General features: G+C 37.2%; 1 protein-coding gene across 7 annotated transcripts in view; it reads left to right on the forward strand.

Annotated features, from left to right (window-relative positions):
• LOC127411718 (brefeldin A-inhibited guanine nucleotide-exchange protein 3-like) overlaps positions 1 to 13,480 on the forward strand; it is a 154,935-nt gene that overhangs the window by 84,134 nt on the left and 57,321 nt on the right. For all 7 annotated transcript variants that reach the window (XR_007892330.1, XM_051647414.1, XM_051647415.1 and 4 more), the window contains 3 exons: positions 494 to 616; positions 7,509 to 7,612; positions 8,356 to 8,500. Coding sequence is in view for 6 of the 7 variants with exons in the window: in XM_051647414.1 (XP_051503374.1) it covers positions 494 to 616; positions 7,509 to 7,612; positions 8,356 to 8,500 (372 nt within the window). In the remaining variant the exon portion in view is untranslated. The remainder of the gene's footprint in view (positions 1 to 493; positions 617 to 7,508; positions 7,613 to 8,355; positions 8,501 to 13,480) is intronic.

Genomic DNA, 13,480 nt, shown 5'->3' on the forward strand with positions numbered 1-13,480 from the left:
GGCGCTGTTATTTCTGTGAACTGTAACTCACAATTTATTTTATGAAATGACACTCAGTAAAAATATTATGCTCAGAAGTGATATTTACCTTGAATTTTGAAATGGTTAGTTGATTGCAATCTTTGTTTAGATTATCATGAAAATATGGGTCTGGGACAAAACCAAAACAGTATAATCTTTACATAAAAGGCATTTAAAAAGCACAAAAAATAATTGATGTAGGCATGCCCCTTGGACATGAAAGTTATTAAAGTTTGAAGAAACTCCAATATATTTATCTCATATGCAATATTTTATACTTGTTAAATTATTGTTGCTCCTGACATTTCCTGATCAGTCTTCTCTCTACTGCCCCATAAATAAACAGACACAATTAAAAAGCACTTAAGAAATGAGTTAATGAATGAATAAACTCTAAAATATTACATCAGTGGTTTCAATGTAAATTTAATTTTGAATTTTTTCTACTGTTTGTTTTTCTTTCTCAATGCAGGGAAGTCACAGGCACCTGTGTTTGACGTCTTTGAAGCCTTCATTAATACAGACAACATTCAGGTGTTTGCCAATGCAGCGACGGATTACATCATGTGCCTTATGAAGTTTGTCAAAGGTTTAGGTGAGTTGCTCTTATATAATGTGCTATATAAACCATATATTTCAGTCTTGACAGCTCCCGGGACTAAATTTAAGGTATTATAATGGAAATGACAAGTTGCTTGGTTTGGTCTTGGTGGATTAGATCTGCTACGCTGCAGCTGCTTCTGCAGAGCAAGTATGAAGAATTGCTACTGCTAGAACATACACAGACATGATGTATCAACAATTTAAGACATGTTGCTGCTGCACAATTAGACAGACACAGGGGTGGACTGGGACTAAAAAGTGTCCCTGGACTTTCTGGCCCAGAGCAGCCCACCAAACCCGGCCCGCAACACTCCACACCATAACACACCAGCTCATTGATTTCATTTTCCAGCTTAATTTCTCATTTTTGTGTTGAAAAAGACATTTCTTTTTTAAAACATATAAAACCACTGTAAATGTGATGAGTGGATTTTTGAGAGAAAGCACTAAAATAAGCACTTTATAGTTCCGACAAATAACGTCCGACAACTTTTTTCCCAACATACAGATGTTAGGTTAAAATGTACATGAAAGTACAAGGGAAAGTGTGCATTTTAGGTGCTGTGACAAGTCAGCTTTTCTTCAAAGGTTTTAAAGAACTTTTTTGTGCAAATAAAATATTGTCTTAGTTAATATGAGGTTGTGAAAACATCAAGTATCATCAAAAACAAGTATAATGATATAATATATATGTATATATAGCTGTACAAGATCATAAAATGTTGTTTAAAATAGTTAGATTAAGAAAGTTTCACACAGCAAGACAATGCTTAAAATTTCATGTCATTTACCCACATAACTATGGGTAAATGCTAATCTAAATAAATAAATGAAAATAAAGTTGGCCAGAATATGTACATATATAAATATAAACAAATATAAATGTATGTAAAAAAAACCCAAAAAAAACATACCTCTTAAAGATTTTTGCAGATTAATTGCTCATATTAAGTTTGTTTCATCTTTATATCAGCAGTGTTTTAATTCCTTCCCCAGATGATTCTTGAGAAAAAGTTAAAAGTCCAATGCTTTGACAAACGCTGTTTCTGCTGTCCTTTAAACAAAGTAAGCTTCAAAGACACAAATAGCCACAAAGTCGTATTTTTCATGACTTATTTTCTGCATTTTTATCAGGCATGAGCATTATTCAGCAAGCCGCACTTCAGCTCCCAGTAATGCTTTGCGGTATGAATAAATTATGCAAATGACTATGTACTGCTCATAGCTTTTCTGTTTGCCATTTTTTTTTTTAGGCTGGTGTTATTGTATTTGTTGTAACTTGCAGTTATTTGTCATTAAGTGATTATTCAGAGCTCATCTTATACTTAATATTTTGTTTTTTGTTGTCACCATTATTGTGATTTGTATGTCAAATAATTAGTTCCACGCGAGGTACAGAGTTAATGCGCACACACGGATATGTGCTCCAATGTGTAAGTAATTTCAAAATAAAAGACATTACATTATTTCAAAATAAAAACCATGGTAATGGCTTTATCTTACAGAGTTTATTGAATATTCGCTCTGTAATGGGGTCCACGCGGGCATGTTGGAGCTCGGGGCGGCCGCCTATATCGCTTGTAGGACAGGCCGGTACTTGCGCAGCAGCGGGCCAGCCTACATTTTCCAGTGGCCCACCGGGAAAATGCCTGGTGCTCCCGATGTCCAGTCCTCCCCTGGACAATATATCTGAAGCAGGTCTAGACAAGTGGTGCTGAGGAGGGTTTCAGAGAGAAAATTATTTTAATGCGCTGCAATAAAAAATGTTAGACAGAGAGAGTATGCAAGTTAATTGCTAACAGATTACATGTCAAAGGACATGTAATCTGTGAGCCAATTGGTTTAACAGGTTACATGTTGAGGGTTTTCACCTTTGGGCCATGTAGAGTTTCATGACTCAAAAAAATAAATAAAAATGTTTTGCTTCAATTGAGGCTAAATCAGATAAGATAATTGTTAAATTTCTTTAAATTACAATAGAATATTAGGCTATGTTCACACAGTCATTTTTTGGATTTGACAACCACATTTATTTACGTGTGTCTCAAAGGCTACGTTGGCAGTAGAATATGTAGGCCCTATGAAATCTGTTTTATTTTTTTCCAAATGCATTTTTTTTTTTTTTAACTGTTTTCCATGGTATTTTTTCTCGGAATTACATGTTTTAAAGTTGAATTGCATTTTATAAAAAACAAAACAAACAAACAAACAAAGATAATTAATTCATAGAACTATGAAATCAAATGAAAACAGAACAATTACTTTTCAACATTCCATTGCATTATTTTGATCAGATGAAGTGCTTCTATATAGATCCTTATAGCACAATCCAAAACACAAAATTGGAGTTATTTTAATTTTTTTATCAAATACAGTGCTTCACAGCCGAGCATCACAGTATTAATGAAAGCATTGATTAAAACTTTCAGTACAACAGCATTCTTGCTTGTGAGATTTTTGCTTAAATATAATGTTGTTATTATTACGTTGAATATCACATTTTACTATACAGTAGTCATTTATTTCTGTCGCAGTTTCTTCAGTTTCATACGTCTAGTTAAATTGAGCTTTTATTTGGGCAGAAAACTGAATGGAGCACTTTCGGTTTGTATGTTTTTGACGACAGCTTCTTTCCAGATAAGCTGTTCGCTATATGTGATTATTTAAGCACAAAAGGCTGCAATTTAATTATATAAATATATGGTCTGCATGTGCTGTGTGCTTCAAGGTTAATGAGTGCTCTGTTTTTAGTGAAACTAAGCACATAGATTACGCGTGATGCTCACAGCACATGCGGACTATATATTTATTTAATTAAATTGCAGCCTATTATCATGCCTATTACATATCAGGATCATAATTTAATTAATTATGTATTCATTCATGTAATCCCAAGTATGTCAAATTCCATGACAATCTTCATTTTATAGTTAATTCCATTTTTATGACTAGACTTTATTGCTGATAAATCATAGTGGCCTCAATATGGTTGTCAGTCCTTGTTTTAGAGTGCTTAATACAGTACAACCATTTTCTATAATCAAAATGACACCCTTATATTTTCAAGACTCAACTTTATTTTCAGTAAACCTGAGCTGTTTCAGAAGATGATCCTGAATTAAAATGAGCCCAAACAAAATGTAACACTATGCATAGATGATGAAATAGTCTTTACAGCGATTCATCAGAATTACCGTAAATACTAATATAAATGGAGATAAATTCTCCACCAAACCTTAAATAGCTGCAGCTTAGTGTGTAAACATTTTCCAAATTTTTAAGATTCCAAACATTTAAACAACACTTTTTTTGTTGCATTTTTTTGTGAGTCATTTTTCATTAATAAGCTAACTGCTCCAGTTTAAGGTTAAAAGGCAGAAAGTGAAATTATCAGGATCTGCCACAATGAGCTGTGAATTATGATTCAGGACTTTATTAACTACAGAAGAACATGTTCCTGCACTCTGTGGGTATAAAACAAGATTTAACCAAATATAATCTGCCTGCAAAATGTGACGTTTAGTCCAAATGGGCTACCTAATGCTATGCGGATTAGTGATTAAGACCATGAGACCCCAGTGTTTCCCATTAATTACCTAGACTTTCATAATGAACCGAAAATATATTTACACTTCTCATAATAACATAAAAGATCTCTAACCTTGTGTTTTGCGCCGTTGCTTCGGCAAAGCATCTCTCACTCCCAGTCAGTCACGCATGCTCACACACACACACACACACACACACACACACACACACACTGGAACCACCTGGCTGCATCTGAGACACCAAGGCATTTTGAGGACTCAACATAAACTGAACAAGTTTCACAGACATGTGACTAACAGAAATTGAATAATGTGTCCCTGAACAAAGGGGGGGTCAAAATTAAAAGTAAATGTCAGTATCTGGTGTGGCCACCAGCTGCATTAAGTACTGCAGTGCATCTCCTCCTCATGGACTGCACCAGATTTGCCAGCTCTTGCTGTGAGATGTTACCCCACTCTTCCACCAAGGCACTTGCAAGTTCCCAGACATTTCTGGAGGAAATGGCCCTAGCCCTCACCCTCTGCTCCAACAGGTCCCAGACGTGCTCAATAGGATTGAGATCCGGGCTCTTCGCTGGCCATGGCAGAACACAGACACTCCTGTCTTGCAGGAAATCACGCACAGAACAAGCAGTATGGCTGGTGGCATTGTCATGCTGGAGGGTCATGTCAGGATGAGCCTGCAGGAAGGGTACTACATGAGGGAGGAGGATGTCTTCCCTGTAACGCACAGTTGAGATTGCCTGCAATGACACACTGCCCCAGACCACGACGGACCCTCCACCTCCAAATCGATCCTGCTCCAGAGTACAGGCCTTGGTGTAACGCACATTCCTTCGACGATAAACGTGAGTCCGACCATCACCCCTGGTGAGACAAAACCGCGACTCGTCAGTGAAGAGCACTTTTTGCCAGTCCTGTCTGTTCCAGCGAAGGTGGGTTTGTGCCCATAGGTGATGATGTTGCCGGTGATGTCTGGTAAGGACCTGCCTTACAACAGGCCTACAAGCCCTCAGTCCAGCCTCTCTCAGCCTATTGCGGACAGTCTGAGCACTGATGAAGGATTGTGCATTCCTGGTGTAACTCAGGCAGTTGTTGTTGCCATCCTGTACCTGTCCTGCAGGTGTGATATTCAGATGTACTGATCCTGTGCAGGTGTTGTTACACGTGGTCTGCCACTGCAAGGACGATCAGCTGTCCTTCCTGTCTCCCTGTAGCGCTGTCTTAGGTGTCTCACGGTACAGACATTGCAATTTATTGCCCTGGCCACATCTGCAGTCCTCATGCCTCCATGCAGCATGCCTAAGGCACGTTCATGCAGATAAGCAGAGACCCTGGGCATCTTTTTTTTTTTTGGTGTTTTTCAGAGTCAGTAGAAAGGTCTCTTTAGTGTCCTAAGTTTTTATAACTGTGACCTTAATTGCCTACCGTCTGTAAGCTGTTAGTGTCTTAACGACCGTTCCACAGGTACACGTTCATTAATTGTTTATGGTTCATTGAACTAGCATGAACATTGTTTAAACCATTTAAAATAAAGATCTGTAAAGTTATTTGGATTTTTACAAAATTATCTTTAAAATACAGTGTCCTGATAAAGGGACGTTTCTTTTTTGCTGAGTTTAGTTTGAGGTAAGTAACGTTAATTAATGTTACAGTATCCACTGCAGTTATCCACTAGTCCAAACACAATTTTATCATTATCCAGTCCCTCTAGGATTTTGCGATTCTTGCAAATTCAACCAATCTGCGCATTTATATAATTCCTGCAAATTTTCCGCAAAAAAGCGTAAATCTGAGGGAATTCCATCGCTTTCCTTCATGTTTGACAGCGGCAAAACAAATGCTTGAAATACTTGTTGCAGTCACAACAGATCCAAATGCACAGCTGCCATTGTATCATCTCCATCGTAACAGTAAGTGTCTCCACCTTGTCTCCTCCACGTTGTGCGTTCACTATCATAATCCTTCTAAACTTTCACAGACCGCAGACAGCTCGCGTTTAATCTTCACACTGTATAATGAGAATGAGACACAAAACCCGCCTTTATACAAAGACTCTAACATTCACTTAAAATCCCCATTAGTTGTGTAATAAAATGTGATAAGAATTTGAAGTGCTATTAATACAGTAGGCTACGAATCTGAAAATGGCATTGTATGCTGAAAGTAAATGTTCATAAATGTTTTTTACTGATATAAAAATGTCTATTATATACAGTAGATATATGCATTATATATGACAATATGACAAAAATTAAAAAATGCTGCAAATTGCATTGCAAAATTTGAGAAAAGCAGCAGCAAATTTAGCCATTTTGGGCCGCAAAAACCAGGAAAAAGTGCCACAAAATCCTGGTGGGACTTATTTTCACAAACAGATAGCAAACAGGTAACAATACTTCAAAAGTTATCATTGATAATTAATGTTAATCTAGCGTTAGCCAAGTTATGTAACGTTAACGTTAGGTAACGACGTTAGCTGTCAGTCTCTTCGCTTATGTTGACTGACATATCCGGCTGCTTGTCGTGAAAACAATGTATAGCGTATGTAACATGACATCTTGCTAGTTCACGTTAGCAAATTATCTAACATTAACGTTATTACCAGCGGCTCTGACAACATATCTATTTTCAGCATCTGAGGAGCAAGTTGGCTCATCATGTAACGTTAGGCTATTTGTAATGTTAACTAAGCAAGTTGAAGTTACGCTACTGTTTTAACTCCATCTCATTTACCATGCTTTGTGGGTGTGACTTTTTTGCCATGTCATCACCATTCATATCTATACAACCAATGTGTTTATGATTAAAATACTACTAGAGCACAAAATTGTTTACAAGAGCACAAAGTTCTTCATAGATCTAGCCTCTTAATTTTGCCCTCAGTGGTCACCAGATTGATGCATTTAACTTTAAAATGTACAAAATGTTCTTATGGGGGAGCATGCCCCCAGAACCCCCTAGAGGGTCCGAGGTCCACCCACCACTGTCTCACAAAATCCTGTGGGAAACACTGGACCCCATACCCCAAAAAATTATTGGGGTCGCTTATTTCTGCTTGCTTTGGTGAGAGAAGTTACATATTTTGGGCTTATTTTTTTGTTTGTTTTTTTGTTTGTTTTTTTAGACCAGATTGCTTGTTTCTCTTTCAAGATCTGGCAACACTGACAGTGGTGTGATGCCATTGTTGGGTGCTATTCTTTAGAGACCCACCAAATGGTAGACCCAATATAAGACAACCAATAATTGGATTAATATCAGCTGTTAACATTGGTCAAACTGATTATCAGTCTCTGTTATATATTATCTTTACTATAATTGTGTTATAATTTGTAGGTGAAGTGGACTATAAGGAGATTGGGGACTGTGTTCATATGAGTGGATTCAGCTCTACAGATCTGTGTCTGCCTGCTCTGGACTATCTGAGGAAATGTTCACAGGTCTGCAAGATGAACTGATAACTGTCCAGAAATTATTTACAACACACTTTCTGAACCTAAGGGTTTTAATGTGCATTTTGGTCAGTTAACATTGACAACACATGACTCTCTTTTATTTGCATGAATTGAGCTTGAAACCAATGCAGGACCTGATAATTTAGTTGTAATTTATTTGTAGGCTTCAAGTTTACTTCAGAGGATTATTCTCCAATATACAGTGGGGTCCAAAAGTTAGAGACCACATGAAACATGACACACAGAAAAGTTATGATGTGAAATAAATAAGAAATATTTATCATCTGGTTTTGCACAAATTCAAATGCATGCTTCCATTAAAGCAAAAGAGTGACATACCAAATACTTGTGAAGAGAGCAGTCCATTGCTGATCACCCCCGCAACTTGACTGAGCGTGAACAATTCTGCAAGGAAGAATGGGCAAATATTCCCCAATCTTGGTGCAAGAAGCTAGTAGAGACATAGACTCATGGCTGTCAGTGAAGCAAAATACATTCTGAAATTCATGTAAAAGTTTTTGATTCAACTTCTTACTCAAATTATTAATATCATTTGTAAATAAACAAATTTGTTTTACAGTACAAAAATGTTAGTAAAAAATAATAGTATTTCACTTGTGGACTTTCAGACCCCACTGTATGGGCCTCACCAATCAGGTTTTGAATTCTTGAATGATCTTAAATCTCGACATGTCCTAATGCTATTGCAAATTATTGTATTTGTCCAGCTGCTTGCCAAAATCTATAAGATGCCTTCTAAACCTGTGTTCTTGGGTGCGCGGCTGGCCAGCCTGCCCATGCGAGCACAGGAGCGGTCCGTCAGCAGTGAGGACGGCATGGACTGTGTGTTAGCCGAGTTTGATGATGACACAGGTGACTTTTAAGAATTCCTTTTTCCTTTTTAAGAAATTTTTTTTTTTTTTTTTTTTTTTTTTACATTTCACCTTGATTCTGTCATTACAGAGAGAAGATAACATTATCTAGATGTTTTATTGTTACTTTAAGTAGAGATGCATAATATATCAGTGACCATATTGGTAATCACCATCTGATCAGGCTATTATTGGAAGCAGATCATATTAAACCTATCCCCCCCCCCAATTCAAACAGTGCACACTGTTTCTGTGCTAGGTTTCAAAAGTACTACATTGAGATGTTTTGATGACTGATTTCACTTGTAACATTCTATATTGGGGCTTTAGTATGAATACTGTTCAGATAAACAGGATATATTTAATCTCTCCAATTTACATTTTTTGGCTGCTGCCTGCAATTTGTTTACACACAAATTTAAAAGCTCACCATACACACTTGGTCTCATTTTACAGAAAACCCCTCAGATTTTAAGAAAATGTTCCAACCATTCATAGGTTATGTTGTATATGCTTATAATCTTATGATGACTATATTTTTTCTAACTTCATAAGCATGTAATTCTGGTCCTATTTGCTCTGTCTCCCTGCAAAATTCATTTCACTAGATGGCAGCAAGTACTAGGAACAATATTTTTTCCTCTATCACCTTCCACAATGTCTCCATGTGTCCAAAAGCTTCTCCAAACAAATAAAACATAATAATTATACATAAAGACTAATTACACATGCAAACACAACAACGACTAAAGGTTTGCATTGCATGCAGACTTGATTTTAGTAATGAGTGCTTTTGACTCAGTGAATCTGCATCGAGTTTGTGTTATTTACTTAGCGCCATCTCCTGGTGACCGTATGTAACATTGTGCTTCATGTGGATTATCTAATGATCTTTGCATCCGATTACCTTGTGTGTGGGCTTGTTTGAAATATAATCACCTCCTCTAAATAATGAAATGTGATATTTTATGTTCCGTTTATTTTTCATGAAGTTATAAGTGAAAACGCGGCATATACACTACCATTCAAAAGTTTAGGGTCACTTATTCTTTATTTATTTATTTATTTTTTTTCACATTTTAGAATAATAGTAAAGTCATCAACTATGGAATAATAGAAATGGAAATATGGGAATTGGGTTGTGACTAAAAAAATCCAAAATAAATCAAGACTGTGTTATATTTTAGCATCTTCAAAGTAGTCACCCTTTGTCTAGAATTTGCAGACATGTACTCTTGACATTTTCTCAACCAACTTCTTGAGGTATCACCCTGGGATGCTTTTTAAACAGTACTGAAGGAGTTATCATCTATGTTGGGCACTTACTGGCTGCTTTTCTTTATTATTCAGTCCAAGTCATCCATTTCAAAAACTTTCTTTTTTTTGTTTTTATAAAATTTTAGTTTTGTAATTAAATATATTAATATGTTGGCACAATTATATTTTTGTCTACAAAACTAATTTCAAACATTTAAGCATACAACTTCAGATCAAAAGTTTTTGTTTTGTTTTTTGTAATTAATGTTTTTTATTGATTCAAAGAAAAAAAAAAACACAACAGAGAAAAACACAACATATACACACCGAATCAAAATTTTACTTTTAACCCTCATTAATATCCCTCCCCAAACACCAACCCCACCCTACCCCAAAGAACACCCTGTGGTCGCATAAAATAATACACAAACACACAAACAATAAAATAAAAAATAAATAAATAAAAATATATAATAAGCATGACTAAACGTCTCCCTCCTCATCCCTTCCCCTAGAGTCCTCCAAAACCGCCAAATACCTACCCCACTTCCTGAAAAATAAGTCCTCCAGCCCCAGCCTTCCATCTATCATCTTCTCAAAATCTACCACCCTCCCCATCTCCTTACACCACTCCGGAAATGGTGGCGCTCCGTCTGACTTCCAACCCCTTAAAATAATTTGTCTGCCAATCATCACGCCAGTCAGAACCTAATTTTTTATATATTTTTCCCCCGAATTTATAACTTCCCCATCGCCCAAAATGCAAAGTCTGGGGCAAAGTAAAATTTGAGTGCCCAGAATGTCACACAAATAATTCTGAACCTTTAACCAAAAATCTTGGATCTTAACACATCCCCAAAAAACATGGGTTGTGTCTCCAACTTCTGATTGGCATCGCCAGCAGGTGGGTGTGTCTTTAAACCAAGCCTATATAATCTGGAGGGGGTCCAATAAATTCTTTGTAAAATATTAAAATGCATAAGGCGCACCCTTGCATCTCTAGATACAGACTTGACCTTTTTTAGAATCCTAGCCCACACTCCATCCTCCAATACAAAGTTCAAATCTTTCTCCCATAATCTCTTAATAGAAGTTAAAACTCCATCCCTCAAACTCTGAATTAACAGTGAGTAATACACTGATGTCTCATGACCTTTCCCAAAAGCAGTAATCTCCTCTCCCAAAGTATCTGCCATTTTAGGGGGGTGTGTGCTACTCCCAAAAACAGTATAGAGCATGTGACGCAGCTATAAATACCTATAAAACTGAGATCTGGGAATCCCAAAATGATGACCCAAATTCTCAAAAGATCTCAACACTCCACTCTCATACAGGTCGCCGAGTGTAGCAATCCCCCTCACAATCCACTCTGACCAACAGACGGGAATTGTTGATACATAATTTTGGGTTAAGCCATATGCTCGAGGCAACATTTAAATAAATGTCCAAATCATGTGCAAATGTGAGATAACGGGGTGTGACTTAACTTCTCCGGTTAGTTTGATAGAAATGCTTTGCAATGGCGAAATAGGGGCAAGGACTTCCTGTTCAATAGAAAACCAGGGAGGGGCTCTTTCAGGTGGAAGTGACCAATGAGCCAAATATCTGAGACCGAACGCGTAATAATAAAACAAAATCTTGGGTAGGCCTAGCCCACCTTTGTCAATCGGCCTATGTAACTTGTTAAAATGTAGTCTGGGACATTTACCATTCCAAATGAAGGACTTCGCTATGTTATCAAATTACTTGAAATAAGAGAGGGGAACATCTACAGGGAGAGATTGTAGCAGGTAGTTGAATTTTGGAAAACAGTTCATTTTAATAACATTAACATTCCCAATCATCGATAAATGTAAAATTCCTTTTTTATTTTTATTTTTTTTTAATCATCTGTCCACTTCGCTCGAAAATGTTTTAATTAAAGGGTCAAAATTAACTAACTAAATCAGACAAATTTGCTGGGAATAAAATACCCAAATACTTAATGCCCTGTTTGGGCCACTGGAAGGCGCCCGGCTGGAAGGCCCCACTGGACAGTACGCTGTCAGAGCTAAAGCTTCGGATTTAGACCAATTGACTTTGTATCCTGAGAGCTTGGAAAAGGAATGAATAATTCTGTGGAGGCAAGGCACAGATCTAGTAGGGTCAGAGACAAATAATAAAATATCATCAGCGTAAAGCAAAAGCTTATGCGCCATACCTCCCACCACCACCCCTGGAAAATCATCCTCCTTTCTTATCGCGGCAGCTAATGGTTCCAGGGCAAGACAGAACAATAATGGGGAAAGAGGGCAACCCTGCCGAGTGCCCCTTTTCAAAGTAAAATAATCTGAGATTAATCCATTTGTTTGTACCGCTGCTACAGGGTGTCTATAAAGTAACTTAATCCAACCAATAAAAGTACTCCTGAACTCATTAATTTCCAAAATCTTAAAAAGATAATCCCATTCTACCATATCAAACGCCTTTTCGGCATCAAGTGTGATGGCAGCGACTGGAGTCTGATCATTCGCCACTGACCACATGATATTGATGAAACGCCTGATGTTATCAGAATAGCTACGGCCCCGAATAAACCCCACCTGATCTATATGTATAAGAGATGTCATAACTTTACTTAACCGGTTAGCCAAAATTTTTACATCTAGCTGGATCAGGGAAATTGGACAGTAACATTTACACTCGCTTGGATCTTTGTCCTTTTTAAGGATCAGACTGATCCGGGCTTGTGTCATGGTTGGCGGAAGCTTTCTGTTTTTTAATGATTCTGTATAAACTTCTAACAAAAGTGGGGCCAATTCTGTAGCATAAGATCAAAAAAAAATTCAGCTGCAAAACCATCTGGCCCTGGAGCCTTGCCAGTAGGCAGGGCCTTAATTACCTCATCAATCTCCTCCAAGGTTATCTCAGAATCAAGAGAATTTTTTTGCTCAGTCGTCAATTTAGGAAGTTCTAATGGTTCCACAAAGTTTCTAATATCCTCATCAGTAGACGAAGACGTGGAACTATAGAGATCAATATAGAATTCCTTAAAAGCATTATTATTATCAATGGCCGAGGTAAAAATTTCACCCCCAGCAGATTTCACTGAGGGAATGGTAGAAAAAGACTCTCTCTGCTTTATATATATATAAAGCTTCCCTGTTTTGTCCCCCGACTCAAAATATGACCGTCTTGCCCTGAATAACCAAAACTCCACTTACCGCAACAAAATAGTATTATATCTGTATTTCAATCCTGTCAATTCTCTGAGGCCATCAGATGACATTATGTGCTTCAGCTCAGCCACTGCACTTTTAATATTCCCTTCCAACTTGGATTTTTTGATGAAAGAGGCATACTGTATGATCCGACTCCTAAGAACCACCTTAAGTTCCTCCCAAGCCACGCCCACAGAGGATACTGAGGACCAGTTGGTCTCCATATAAACATTGATTTCAGCCTTTAACATTTGTTGGAAATCAGGATTTTGTAAAAGGGGTACATTAAAGCACCAACTATATGATTTATTTTTCTCTATATGTGGCATCACCTCTAAACTCACCAGGGCGTGATCTGAGACTAAGATTTTTCCAATTGAGCAGTCAACAACAGATGATATGAGGGACTTAGATATAAATATATATTCTAGAATAAATCTTATGGACTGATGAAAAAAATGTATAGTCTCTGCCAGATGGGTTAAAAAGTCTCCAAATATCTGCAAGACCAAGATTTTTACACA

This window comes from Myxocyprinus asiaticus, chromosome 21, assembly GCF_019703515.2.
Source record: "Myxocyprinus asiaticus isolate MX2 ecotype Aquarium Trade chromosome 21, UBuf_Myxa_2, whole genome shotgun sequence".
Lineage (NCBI taxonomy): Eukaryota > Metazoa > Chordata > Actinopteri > Cypriniformes > Catostomidae > Myxocyprinus > Myxocyprinus asiaticus.